Source organism: Indicator indicator, chromosome 19 (assembly GCF_027791375.1).
Source record: "Indicator indicator isolate 239-I01 chromosome 19, UM_Iind_1.1, whole genome shotgun sequence".
NCBI classification, from domain to species: Eukaryota; Metazoa; Chordata; class Aves; order Piciformes; family Indicatoridae; genus Indicator; species Indicator indicator.
Genome location: NC_072028.1, coordinates 9,845,477 through 9,859,075, shown reverse-complemented (window position 1 = coordinate 9,859,075; position 13,599 = coordinate 9,845,477). Strand labels below are relative to the sequence as shown.

At 56.3% G+C, this 13,599-nt stretch overlaps 2 protein-coding genes across 2 annotated transcripts in view; both read left to right on the top strand.

Annotated features, from left to right (window-relative positions):
* ANKRD11 (ankyrin repeat domain containing 11) overlaps window positions 1-3,763 on the top strand; it is a 166,130-nt gene extending 162,367 nt beyond the window's left edge. Inside the window, exons 10-13 of the mRNA XM_054389886.1 lie at window positions 993-1,091; window positions 1,198-1,341; window positions 2,433-2,525; window positions 3,412-3,763. Of these exons, the coding sequence (XP_054245861.1) occupies window positions 993-1,091; window positions 1,198-1,341; window positions 2,433-2,525; window positions 3,412-3,597 (522 nt within the window). The 3' untranslated portion in view covers window positions 3,598-3,763. The remainder of the gene's footprint in view (window positions 1-992; window positions 1,092-1,197; window positions 1,342-2,432; window positions 2,526-3,411) is intronic.
* A 4,393-nt stretch (window positions 3,764-8,156) lies between these two features.
* On the top strand, window positions 8,157-12,908 carry SLC22A31 (solute carrier family 22 member 31). Its single transcript, XM_054389492.1, has 9 exons — window positions 8,157-8,621; window positions 9,389-9,492; window positions 9,574-9,728; window positions 10,234-10,402; window positions 10,706-10,851; window positions 10,960-11,068; window positions 11,138-11,352; window positions 11,488-11,599; window positions 12,560-12,908. Exons 1-9 carry the CDS (start codon window positions 8,157-8,159, stop codon window positions 12,906-12,908), a joined length of 1,824 nt encoding a protein of 607 aa, XP_054245467.1.
* The last annotated feature ends 691 nt before the right edge of the window (window positions 12,909-13,599 follow it).

The window sequence follows — 13,599 nt, the reverse complement described above, 5'->3', positions numbered from 1 at the left end:
ATGGCACTTCAGGACATGGTTTAGTGGCCATGGTGGTGTTAGGTCAGCAGTTGGACTTAGTGATCTTAGAGATCTTTTCCAACCAAAACAGTTCCATGATTCTGGGAGATGACCTGCTGGAGTTATGTAATGGTTGGACTCAATGATCTTAAAGTTTTTGTCCAACCAAAACAGTTGAGATTCTGTGCAGAAAAGACCTTGGGCTGTGCTTAGAAACCCAAGATCTGCTCAGGCTTTAGGACAATGAATCCACTGGGTTTGAGCCTGGAGGGCAAAATTGCTTTGAGAAGCAGTAGAGTTACTGGATAATGAACCTGGAAGACTGAGGAAGAAGATGGCTCTCAACTCCTGCCCTTGTATTCCCCAGCTCTGATGCCTGACATGCTGGTAGTACTCACTCCTTGGCAGTGGGAGCTGCGTTTCACTGCTCTGCTGTAGAGGGAGGACTTGCTGGTAAAAATGCATCAAAGAACTTAGTGCTGCAGGCAGGACATCCAGGATCCAGCCTGGAGGAGGAGGGTCAATATGACTGACTACAGCAGGCTTGGTTCCTTGCAGCCTGCAGGGTGAGATAGATACCTGCTCTGGGTCATTCTGCTGCAGTGCAGTCAGAGATACAATCACAGAACCATAGAACCTATGGTTGAAAGAGACCTTTAAGATCATCAAGTCCAACCATTAACTCTGCCAGGTCACGACTAAACCATGTCCCTCAGCACCACATCTCCATGGCTTTGAAACCCCTCCAGGAATAGGAAGCCCACTACTGCCCTTGATATCTTTGTAGCCTCCACTGGACTTTCTCCAGTGGTTCCTTCTGTCTCTTGAACTGGGGAGCCCAGGACTCTAGATGTGGCCTCACTGGGTCAGAGTAGAGGAGTAGAGTCGATCTGCTGGCCACACCCCTCTTGATGGTGAGCCCCACAGGCTGTGCACTCACCCATCAGCATTGGTGGCTCTAACCCCCTGCTGTCCTTGTCCTGTGTCCCCAGATTGCCCCACCACCATCGCTGGCAGAGCCACTAAAGGAGCTCTTCAAGCAGCAGGAAGCCGTCCGGGGGAAGCTGCGGCTCCAGCACAGCATAGAGCGGGTAAAGGAATGCTCCAAAGAAATTCCTGCTGGGATAGAGGTCCCACATTTCCTCTGCTGGGGAGACAGAGGCTGCCATGCTCATTGCTTCCTTTTCGCTTCCTCAGGAGAAGCTGATTGTCTCCTGTGAGCAGGAGATCCTGAGGGTTCACTGTCGGGCAGCGAGGACCATCGCTAACCAGGCTGTGCCCTTCAGTGCCTGCACCATGCTGCTGGACTCCGAGGTCTATAACATGCCTCTAGAAAATCAGGTAAGTGCCTGTCTTGGAGCTGGGGGAGTGGTGGGTCTCAGAGGTGCTGTGTGAAATCCCAGTGGAGACACTGTTTTTTCCAGAGGGAGGGTTGTGGGCAAGGGTTACTGATGCTCTTCCCTGCTCAGCTACCTGTCACCCACCATATCACACAGCAGCAGGACATGCTGCAGGAGCCCTCCCCAGGTTGCCTGGACTGACTCAGCCTCTGCTATGGCATGTTCTGGGAGACCCCATGTGCATGTCATGGAAGGAAATAAACCAGGAACACCAGGATACAGGGAGCATTGTGTCTCTTTAGGAGCAGGGATGACTCAGGTTTATCAGTGAGTCTTGGGACCCTCTGCCCTTCCTTCTGGATCAGGATCTACATGCTGGAAAGGTTTATTCTGCTGCACTCTGGGATGTTTTTTCCTGTTGAAGGAAGGGGACAGAAGCCACTGAATTGATTTCTGTCTGAATAGTGGCTTTGGAAGAGCCAGGCTCTGACTCACAGCCCACAAGAAATGGTTGTTTCTTGCTTCCATTTCATGTCGTTCTCTGCCAGAGAAGGGGGAATCATGCCTGGTTTCTGTGCCTGGTTCCTGCAGCTAGTAACTGTGGTGGTCCTGAGCCGTCCCACCAGCACCCTCTGCAGCCCACCCCAGCCTAGCAGCTCAGGGACACACACTGCTGCATTGCAGGAGGGATCCTGCTCCTGCACAGCATCCTGGAATTTATTAATGACCTGGTGCATCGATCCAGGAGCCTTGATTTATCCCTCAGCATCTCCCAGCCAAACGTCTGTGCTTCTGCAGTGAAGACATTATGATCTTGGGCAGGAGTTGAAGGAGACAGAGGGGTGAGGGTGCTGGGATGAGCTGGCACGGACAGATCCAAAACTGGGGAGTGTGTGCCTGTGTGGGGCTGGGGCTGAACCCCTGGCAAAGGGCTTCAGGAGCAGCCAAGAAGCGGTGTGCTGTGTCTTCCTACCCCATAGGCACCTTCCTTGTTTCTCTGTGCCCTCAGAGGGGTTGGAACTTGGCCTGTTGGACTTCTGACTGCTTCAAGTAGACAAAAAAAAATCCAGCATGTCCTTCCTCTTTGCTTAGGGAGACGAAAACAAATCGGTCAGAGACCGTTTCAACGCGCGGCAGTTCATCTCCTGGCTGCAGGACGTGGATGACAAATACGACCGCATGAAGGTGAGAGCAGCAGGAGCTCCAGGAGGGGTTCCCCAACACAGGTCCTGCTTCTTGCTGTACCCCAAAGCTACCTTCATGGCTTGAAGGTGGCAGGAGCCCACACAGTGATTTGCAGAGAGCTCTGAGTGACAAACCCAGGCACAGCAGGGACCATGGTACTTTTAGCTGGGAGACCTTGTTGTGATCCTGCAGTACCTCAAGGGGCTGATAAGAAAGATGGGGACAGACTTTTGAGCAGGGCCTGTTGTGATAGGACAAGGGGTGATGCCTTGAGCCAGAAGAGGGAGATTCAGACTGGATAGAAGGAAGAAATTTCTGATACTGAAGGTAGTGAGACACTAGCTCAGATTACCCAGAGAAGTGGGAGATGTGCCATCCCTGGAACTGTTCCAGGTCAGGTTGTTTGGGGCTCTGAGCAACCTGTGTAGTTACAGATGTGCCTGCTGTCTGCAGAGGGGTTGAACTGTGTGACCTTTAAAAGTCCCTTCCAACCCAACCCAGTCATGATCCTATGATTCTGATGACATGGAGACAGTTGGCAGCTCCCATGAAGGGAACCCTGCTTTTGGGCAGCTAAGGGCCACTGTTGGGTAGATGGAGACTATCTGCTGAGGCTGTCACCAGCAGAGCCAATGCTCTCTGAGTGCTTGCAAACCTTTAAAAGCCACCCTACAAGGACCCTCTAAGTTTGTCCTGGAATTGGACTCAGCAGACATCCCAAATTCAGATTGCCTCCCTGTGAGGATGAGTGTGTTATCCCTTACTCTGTCTGCTGCTCAGCCCACCATGATGGCTGCAGGTCCCCTGCCTTTGCTGGGTGGGATGGGCAGCAGGAGCCTTTCCTGCCCTCTTCCACTCACCAGACGTTTTTTTGTCCCCGATCCAGACGTGCCTGCTCATGCGACAGCAACACGAAGCTGCCGCCTTGAACGCAGTGCAGAGGATGGAGTGGCAGCTGAAAGTGCAGGAGCTGGACCCCGCAGGGCACAAATCCCTCTGCGTGAACGAGGTGCCCTCCTTCTATGTGCCAATGGTCGACGTGAACGATGACTTTGTGCTCTTGCCAGCATGACAGTTCCAAACCAGGAGACATCTCTGCAAACTGGCACGGACGGGAGCCCTGCGAGGCCGGGCGGTCGAGTTCACATTCACCCTTACCGCTTGCTGATGAATCCCTGGTCAGAGGAGGAGGAAAGCAGCTATCAGCAGACAACAAAACAATAAGGCAAACAATTGCACTTTCTTCACCACGCGTCCCTCGCTTCCGGACTGCCGGCGGCTCCGCCGGGCAGCGGCCCGGGACGTATCTCCTCTGCGGGGAGGCAGCCGGTCTGCGCCACGGGCAGCGAGCACTCCCCGGCCCCGAGACTGGCAGAGGCGTGGAGGGAGGAGGCCAAGGACACCCATTTTGTGTGCGTGTGTTGCAGAAAAAGGCTGCTGAGCGGGGCCAGCAACCACGTTGTTTCCAACGGACTTGGTGAACACTGCGATTTCCAGCTCTCTCGTTTTCCACCACTCACGGATCTCCCTCGGGGAGAAGCTGCAGTAGGAAACCATGGGGGGTAGGGGGGGATGTTTGAGTTTTCTCGTTCCATCCTGGGTATGTCTAAAACAAAAAAAGAAAAGAAAACAACAACAAGAACAACAACAACAAAAAAAAAAACCACCACAAAACAATTAGAAACAAACAAACAAAAAAAAAGGACAGCGTCCAAGTTGGGGCAGCCACGGCTCTGGAGGTGTGTGGACGGCTCCGGGATGCGCCCGCGGGAGGAGCCGGCTGCACGCCGGGCACCGGGGGGCCGGCAGGGGGCAAAGAAAAAAACCACAGACACGATTAAAACAAAAAAGGCAACGCAGAGAAAGGACTTTGCCAACTGTGTTTTTAATGGAGTAAAATCCATGTGGTTTATATATATATATTTTATTTTATTTTATTTTATTTTGTTTCTGTTTTGGGGTTTTTTTTTTTGTTTGTTTTGTTTTGGTTTGGTTTTTTTTTGTTTTGTTTTCCTTTAATCTTGGGCATTTCGTTTCTCTTTCTGAGAACATAACTTGAAAACACTACAGAGCCAATACTCATATAAAGAAAAATTGTATCCCATAAATGCTGTACAGTTTTTATATACATTAACAATGTACTTTTGCTGCCTTCTAGATAATTTATTTTGCAACACATTACTGCACAGTTGTAAATAACTTATGTACTGTAACATCACTTTCAGTTATGTGTAAAGAAATAAATAAATTAATTAAAATTAGCTTGGTTACAGAGAGTTCAACCTGGAAGGGCCTTCCTCCCAAGAGCCAGGGTGATGCGTGTGGTGGTGCTGAGTCATGAAATGGAATCATAGAATCATTAAGGTTGGAAAAGACCTCTAAGGTCATCAAGTCCAACATCCCAGCACCACCATGCCTGCTAAACCATGGCCCTCAGCTACGTGAATTTGAAACCTCTCCAGCGATGGAGACTCCACCACCACCCTGGGCAGCCTGGTCCAATGCCCGAGCACTCTTCCAGTAAATGAATGTTTCCTCAAGTCCAACCTAAACCTCCCCTGGGGCAACTTGAGGCTGTTTCCTCCTGGCCTGGCACCAACCTCCTTTCAGGGAGTTGTAGAGAGCTGGAAGGTCTCCCCTCAGCCTCCTTTTCTCCAAGCTCAGCAACCCGAGTTCCCTCAGCAGCTCCTTACAAAGCTTGTGCTCCAGACCCTTCATTGCCCTTCTCTGGGCACACTGCAGCACCTCAGTATCCTTGGAGTGAGGGGCCCAAAACTGAACTCTGGATTTTAGCTGTGGTGTCACCAGTGCCCAGTTGAGGGAGACAATCGCTGCCCTGGTGCTGCTGACCACACTTGTTGGTCCAAGCCAGGATGCTGGTAGCCTTGGCCACCTGGGCACATGCTGGCTCATCTTCAGTCGCTGTTGGCCAGCATCCCTGGCTCCGTTTCCACTGGGCAGTTTTCAGTCACTCTGCCCCCAGCCTGGAGCGTTCATGGGGTTGTTGTGACACCAGTGCAGGACCCAGCACTTGGTCTTGTTGAACCTCATACTTGGAAGCCTATATGATGTGCTCAACTACTCATGGGATGGCCCAACCCACCATCCCTGCCACAGGGGTCTCCAGTGTTGACCTGATTTTTAACACCTTGTCATTTCTTCTCTTTAGCCTTGCCCATTGTGACCGGTGCAATTGGAAGCCCAAAAGTGCTAACCCTGCAACTGGGACAGCTGTGGGGTAAGGGGACCCCATGGAGAGGGGACACCCTGTGCCAAGTTGGGTCACAGGGCGGTGTGATCAATGTTGTTGGACCTTGGCTTGGTGAGAACCCAGAGTAGCTGTGAGTTGTGAGGACATAGCGTGTTTTGGGGCTGCAGAGCTTGGAGGTGGGGTGATGCCACTCTGTGCTCCTGGGGACAGGCTCCTGGGGTGCTGTACCAGGTGTCACTACCCTCCCAGCCACCTCCTTTGTCCCTCCTTTTTAATCCTCAGAAATGGGTTGTGTGGATCATTGTTGCCATGGTTGATCTCATATTTGCTTGTGAGGCTGCTGAGGACAATGGCACACAGTGCTCATGGCTGTGCCAGTCCTGATGCCAGCCCTGTACCTACCTGGGACAGCCTTGCCATGTGCCCTCCCTGTGCTCTCTGCTTGCTCCATGTGCATTCCATGTGCACTCCTGGCACAAGCCTGGCTCAAGCTGTTTTTTTAAAATGTAAAGCCTGGGTGGATCCGGCCTGGTGCTGCTGCCAGCCTGGTCGGATCCACAGAGGCTGGTCTCTGAGAATGTCAAGGCAGTGCCTGGTGGGAGGCTGGCTCAGCCCTGCTGTGGCTTGTCCCTCTGTTCACTTCTGTGTGAAGACTTGCAGCCTGCAATCTCATAGAAAGATGGTGCCTGGGTCTGGCAGGAGGAGTTGCACCAATTTGTGCCCATCTCCTCCATGTGCCCAGACCCCAGTGTGCCCTCCATGGACTGGGAGAAATGGGGAGGCTCAGGGAGACTTCACCTCCTGGTTGAGGGGACTCAACACATGGATTTGGAGCTGGCAGCATGCTTGCATGTGTTTGGGGCTGGGGATCTGTGTTAGTTTGTGGGGCTGGTCTCTACTGGGGTTGCTTTATGATGGGAAGGAGCTACTGGTTTGGCAATGCCTGACTTGCCTTTGGATTGGGTGCCAGCACTGTGTCATCTTCCATATTGGACATGCAGCCATAATCCAGCCCAGGCTTCATGCAGCTGGCAAGTCAGTCCTCAACCACAAGCTCAGAAGGATGTAGCTGGAGACAGATTCAGGGGCCTCTTCCAAGACTCTCCAACCATTCCCAGCTGGATGGGAGCCCAGTAGCCTGCACCACCTCTGCCTACAGCTGCCAACCCTTGGGCTGCCCCGCTGTTGGCTCCTGGTTCTCCAGCCTTTTCTGTTTGTTTTTCCTGTGTGCATATATTGGTTGAACATCTCAGCTGCTCCTTTTGGAAGTGGAGATGTTACCGACACAGCTTGGCTCCTTGTCCTCTGCTGGCAGCTTTTCTGGGGTCACTGGCGTGGACCCAATTGAATTCACAACCACTTTCCAGCCCTGTTCATTTCTCGCTCGGCCCAGGCAGCCCCATGGCCAAGATGGTCTCACTGGAGCATGGACTCACACTGCCAGCATCTGGGCAACCACACAGGTCCCCAGCAGAAGGTCATTCCCCACTCTGGGACACCTCCACACTCTGCTGCCACCAGCTTTGCAGCCACTTGAGGAATTTTCCACCATCTTTGTGCTGAGGACCTTGATGGTTCAACTCCACCATGTCACATCAACTTTGGCAAGAGCTCGGGGTTCCAGTCTTCCCCTCCTGAGCCCCAGCTCCAGCCTTGACTCGATGGGCCCATTGCTGGATCAGCCAGCCACAGCGGGGTGGGGACTGGTGCAGGCGGAGCAGGTAGGGCAGTTTCTCACAGTGGCAGTACCCTGGGCACAGCCAGAGTGGTCCAAATATCATAAATTAAAGCATGAGGAGACCTTTAATCAGCCATAAAAAGCACCAAAGCATCCCCTGGTATCTAAAGGTGTAGATATGGCACTTGGGGACACACTTTAGTGTCCGTGGTGGTGGTGAGTTGATGTTTGGACTTGATAATCTCTCATGGTTCTATGGTTCTACTCCCGAGGCCACTGCTGGGGGCAGTGTCTGGAGTGGGTTTTCCACCAAGTGCTGCTCCTCCTGGCCACGTCCATGGGTGCAGCCACCTCCCAGGGTAGGTCCCACATTCTCTTGGTGCTGGTCAGACTGGTATGGTGGCATCCTGGCCAAGTGGTGGTGAGGCTGCCTGGTGTGTAAGTGCTGGGTGTGAGCAAGGCTCTGAGCAGTTCCCGTCTGGGAGTGTGGGAGAGGCAGGGAACCAGGTTGAAGGGGGCAAACTGGTTTTGGAGGGGCCAAACTGCGTCTGGGAGGGGGTGGGCACTAACCGGGTTGAAGTGGGCTAACATGGGTGGAAGGGGGTTAACTGAGTTTAGTGGGACCAAACTGGGACTGGGAGAGGAACAAACTGAGTTGATGGGGGCTAAACAGGGTTGGAAGGAAACAAACCGGTGCCGGGGGCTGTAGGGACCGAACCGGCTCTCACGGGGGTTGAGCCCCATGGGTGGAGCGCGGTGTGGAAGAAGGCCGTGCCTGGGCGGGACCGGGAGAGGCCAGTTCCGCCTCTCCATGCCCGGCGCTGCTGGTCACGGTCGCTGCCCGGTGGCAATGGCGGGGGCGGCGGCGGGGCGGTGCCGGGCTCGGTGCGGGCGGTGGGCAGGGGGGTGGGTTCCGTGCGCGGCGCTGGCGCTGGGCTGGGCGATGGGGTGGGCGCTGGAAGCGGTGCCCCCCCACCGCTGCCTCCCGGACCCCTCGCTCCTGCCGCCGCCGCTCCGCCGCCTCCCGGCTCCCGCGATGCTCCGAGCCGCCGTCCCGTGGCTCCGTGGGGGCTGGAGCCCGTGTCAGCTCTACCGGTACCGGGACACCGGCACCGGCACCGGACGGCCCAACGGCACCGGGCCCTGCACTCGCGGCTGGCACTACGCGCTGCCCGCCGCCGGCCTCCGCCACAACATCGTCACACAGGTCACGCTGGGGACGGGGTGGCGGGGGGAGGGAGGGCAGGAGGAGTCCGGGTTTGGGGGTCCCGGAATGGAGTCTCAGTGTTGCGGAAGGTTCTGTAGGTCTGGAAGAGGATGCGGGGGTCCCGTGGATGCAGGAGAGGTTGGAGTGGGGGGGCTGGGGAGGAGGAGATAGGGTCTTGGGAAGGGGTCTGGGTGGAGCAAACTGGTGGTCCTAGTCCCCAGGAATGCCCTGGATGTGTGGGAGGTGTGCAGTTTGGGAGGGTTCAGGGGGATTCTCATGTTTGGGGGAGAGTGGGGCTGGGGGTTCCCTGGGTTCAGAAGGAACCCAGACACCTGGGGTGGGAATCTGGGAGGAGCAAACTGGGGTCCCAGAGCTTGGAACAAGGTGAGGACCCCAGCAAAGGCTTTCCCCATAGGAAAGGCTTCAATGTGTAAGAGAGCAGCAAATGGGGGTCCTGGGCTGTAAGGGAAGAGTGAATTTAGGGGGACGACTTGTGGAGAGCAGGTGGAAGACCCATGTGGAAGTGTTTTAAGTGTGGCTGTGGGAGCCCTGGAGCAATGAGGGGGGGACACAGGGCACAGGAAAGTGCTATCAGCACTACCCCTCCACATCCATCCCCACCTTTCTTCTTATGTGGTGGGGGTCAGCCAGAAGCTGCCCAGGCAACTTATGGGGCTGGTGGCCCCATCCATGCCAGCCCTGCGGGCAGTGACAGGAGGTCTGCTGAGCCTCTCGCACTGACGTGTCCCCAACCATGTCCCCTGCAGTGGGACCTGGTGTGTTCCTCGCGCTGGAAGGTGCCCCTAGAGCAGACCACGCACTTGCTGGGCTGGACGCTGGGCAGCATTGCGGCCGGCCTGGCCTGTGACAGGTAATTGGGGGTGACTGCGATGGCATCCCCTGGGCAGGGGGGCACCATGTCCATCCCCACTCACAGTCTGTCCCCTGGCAGGTTTGGTCGCCGACCTGCCTTCATGATGTCCCTGGTGCTGGCGGTGCCCCTGGGCCTTGCTGTGGCGCTGGCCGTCAGCTTCCTCATGGTCCTGGTTGCGCGGCTGTTCTTTGGGGCAGCACTGGCAGGAGCCTTCTTGTCCCTCTATGTGGCTCGTGAGTGTGGGGGGGTCTGGGGTGGGGTGAGGTTTGAGGATGCTCTAGGGTGCAGGATGCTCTGAGCTGTAGGAAGCTTTAAGGTGCAAGATGGTCCAAGCTGTAGGAGGCTCTGCGGTTTAGAGTGCTCCAGGGTGCTCCAGGGTGTGGGATGTTCCAGGATGCAGGATCCTGTAAGGTGCAGGATCCTCCAGAGTGCACAGTGCCCCAGGGTGAAGGATGCTCTGAGGTGCAGGAGGCTCTGGGGTGCAAGATGTTCTGGGGTACAGGACCCTACAAGGTGTAGGAGGCTTCAGGACACAGGATGATCTGGGGTGCAGGATGCTCCAAGGTTTAGGATGCTCTGGGATGTGGGATAATACTCCAGGATGCTCTGGTGTGAGGGAGGCTTTAGGGTGCAGAATGATCTGGACTGTGGGGTGCTCCAGGATGCTCCAGGATGCTCTGGGGTGCAGGATACCCCCACAGCCTTGGCTCCCATGGTTTGCCCCTCACCCCCTGGCAGGACTGGAGCTGTGTGACCCCCCACACCGGCTGGAGGTGACGATGGTGGCCGGTTTCTTCTGGATCGCTGGGGAGCTGCTGCTGCCGGGGCTGGCAGTGCTGTGCCGGGACTGGCGGGTGCTGCAGGGTGCTGTCACCATGATCTTGGCTCTGCTGGCTGCCTGCTGGTGGTAAGACCCCCAGGATGGGGGGTACGAACCTGGGGAAGGGGCTGCTGCCAGACGTGGGGCAGTGCTGTGCCCAGCACTCAGCTATGCCTAGAGAGCACCGAGCACACCCTGCCCAGGGCCATGGTGGGGATCAAACACTGCCCAGGTCTCTTGCAAGTGGGGTGTGGGGACGCCCCTGCCTTGGGTAAATGTTTGCTCAGGTTTGAAGTTGAGGGTTTCTGGGCAGTGTTGATTTGAAGCCAAGAAGGGTTGGAGGAGGGCCAGGCCCTGGGGAGTCCTGTGACGCTGACACTTGTGCTCCAGGTGCCCGGCGCTGCTGCTGGAGTCACCACGCTGGCTGCTGGCCACAAAGCAGCTGGAGAGGGCCAGGAAGATCCTGCAGGCACTGGCCGATCACGGCGGCCCCAGCTCTGACGATGGCTCCTGCCACCATGAGAGTCTCCTCGCGGGTGAGTGACAGGGCTGCTGAAGGCGATGTGGCCACCAAGCCCCTTCCCCAAGGGTATTGAGGATGGTGGGATGGTGCCAGCTCTAACCCAGGTCCCCTGTCCCAGCAGAGCTGGAGAGCCTGTCTGAGGGGTGCCCGCAGCCCCGGTACCACGCTGTCTGCGAGATCTTCAGCACCAGGGTCATCTGGAAGAACGGCGTCATCCTCGGCTTCGCAGCGTGAGCAGGCGAGGGGGAGGGGTGCGGGGTGGGTCCTGCTCACAGCCCCCTGACCCTGCTCTCCTGCAGGTTCATTGGCTCTGGCATCCGCCACTGCTTCACCCGCAACCTGGCTCCGCACCTGCCCCGCTTCTTCTCCTCCTACTTCGTGCTGCTGGGCACGGAGGTGGCCGCCTGCCTCTTCATCTGTGTGACAGCCGAGCGCTTCGGCCGCCGAGCCATCCTACTGCTCTGCACTGTCCTCACCGGCATCTCCTCCCTCTTGCTGCTGGCCCTCACACAGTGTAAGCACGCTGGGGGTCCTCCAGTGGGATGCAGCCCCCCTCCCCACCCCAGGCATGGGGAACAGGGTGCTTGGGTGGGAGGGTGTGAGGTTGTGTGTGCAGGATTTCCCCCCTGATGATGCCTTCTGTCCCCAGACCTGCTGGACCTCATTGTCCTGACCCTGTCTGTCGTGGGCATCACTGCTTCCCATGCTGTCACCATGCTCAGCATCTTCTTTGCCAGTGAGGTTCTCCCAACTGTGGTCAGGTAAGGGGGGAGTTGCCACCCTTCCTGGGTTGTGGGGACATCAAAGGACCTGTGGATGTTGGCTGACAGCAGTCTGGAGATGAGTTTGCATATGCCCAGGTGGTCAAAGAAGGCTGAGAGCATCCTGCCTTGGATCAGCAGTAGTGTGACCAGCAGGACCAGGGCAGGGATCATCCACCTGTACTGGGCACTGATATGTCCACACCTTGAGTACTAGGCTCAATTTTAGGGCCCCTAACTCCTAGAACGGCATTGAGATGCTGCAGTGAGTCCAGAGAATGTCAAGGAAGCTGATGAAGGGTCTAGAGCACAAGTCTTGTGAGGAGCAGCTGAGGGAATCTGGGTTGTTCAGCCTGGAGAAAAGGAGGTTGAGGGGAGACCTTCTGGCTCTCTACAGCTCCCTGAAAGGATGTTGGAGGCAGGTTTGGGTTGGTCTCTTCTCCCAAGGAACAAGCCACAGAACAAGAGGAAATAGTCTCAAGTTGCATCAGAGGAGGTTTAGGTTGGACATGAGGAACAATTAATTCCCCTTTCAAGATCTGGATCAGGCTGCCCAGGGCAGTGGTGGAGTCCCCATCTCTGGAGAGGTTTCAAAACTGTGGAGATGTGGTACTGAGGGACATGGTTTAGGGGTGACCTGACAGTGCTTGGGTTGGATTTGGTGATCTTAAAGATCTCTTCCAAAAACCAAATTCTGTAATTCTGTAAGTGCTGGGCTGTGCTTCCAGCACAGATCAACCTGCCGGGGTGTGAGGTGTGCAGAAGCTGTGGGTGATGTAGATATTGAAGAGCTGCTGTTTCAGTGGAGATAAGCAGCCCACGGTCATCACAGGGCAGTATTTCTGATAACCCTCAAACAGTTGGACTCAGATCTTAAAGGACTCCTCCAACCAAAACCATTCCATGATTCTCTTCTTTGATTCTGTCCCTGGACCTCTTCTGAGCATGGTCTCCCCACAGAGGTGCTGGGCTGGGTCTCATCGTGGGGACCAGCTTCGTGGGCAAGGCTGCTGCCCCCATCACTGCCATCCCCAACAGCCGTGGCTTCTTCCTGCACCACGTGGTCTTCGCCTCTTTCGCCATCCTCTCTGTCCTCAGCATCATGCTGCTGCCCGAGAGCCAGGGCCGCAGCCTGCCCCAGTCCCTCCAGGATGGGGAGAGCCAACACCGGCCCCCCCTCTTCCACCGGCCTCCCCGTGAGGACCACCTCCCCCTGCTCGACCCCCAAGGCATCCCCCACGACTACTCACGCCTCACCACCTCCACCAAAAGGCTGCTGGGCTCACCTGCCACCCCCGGTGACACATAGCTGTGAGTCCCCCCAACCAGGGTCTCCCTACTGCAGGGGGGGCTGAGCACGGTGCTGAGCCCCACCCCCCTCCCGTGATCACAGGGAACCCCACCCATGGGTGCTCGCTGGGTGTGCCAGGACAACTGTGGTGGCTGGGCTGGGAGGAGCAGTGCACCCACCCAACAGTGGGGCGAGATCCTGCCCCAGGAGGAGCTGAGCTGGGAGTCCTGGGGTGGGGGTGATGCCCTCCCCGGGGTGGGTGCTGCGGTCCTCGCAGGCTGCCAATAAAAGTGCCTTGTTTGTACGGGTGGCTGGCACGGTCGGGTCCCACGTGGCACCTCTGCCACTGGCCTCCTTCTCTGGCATCTTTATTTTGGGGGTGACCAGGGGTGTCCTCATCCCCCTCCCCACCTCCAAAGGGTCGTTTTCCAGGGTGTTCCCCCCAGTGCTACCAGTGCCCTTGGCTTCTGCCTTTCTAGGCTATGACGGGTGCAAGGTCTGTGGGGGTATGCAAACCCTTGTGAGGAGGTCTGGGTGCACACGTGTGTGCAAGGCCCCTGCAGCTGTATACTGGGTGCACACTCGTGTGCTAAGCCCTTATGTCTGTACATTTGGTGTACAGGGATGTGCAAGGCCCCTGCAGCTGTATACTGGGTGCACACTCATGTACAAAGTCCCTATGTCTGTATATTTGGTGCACAAGTGTGCA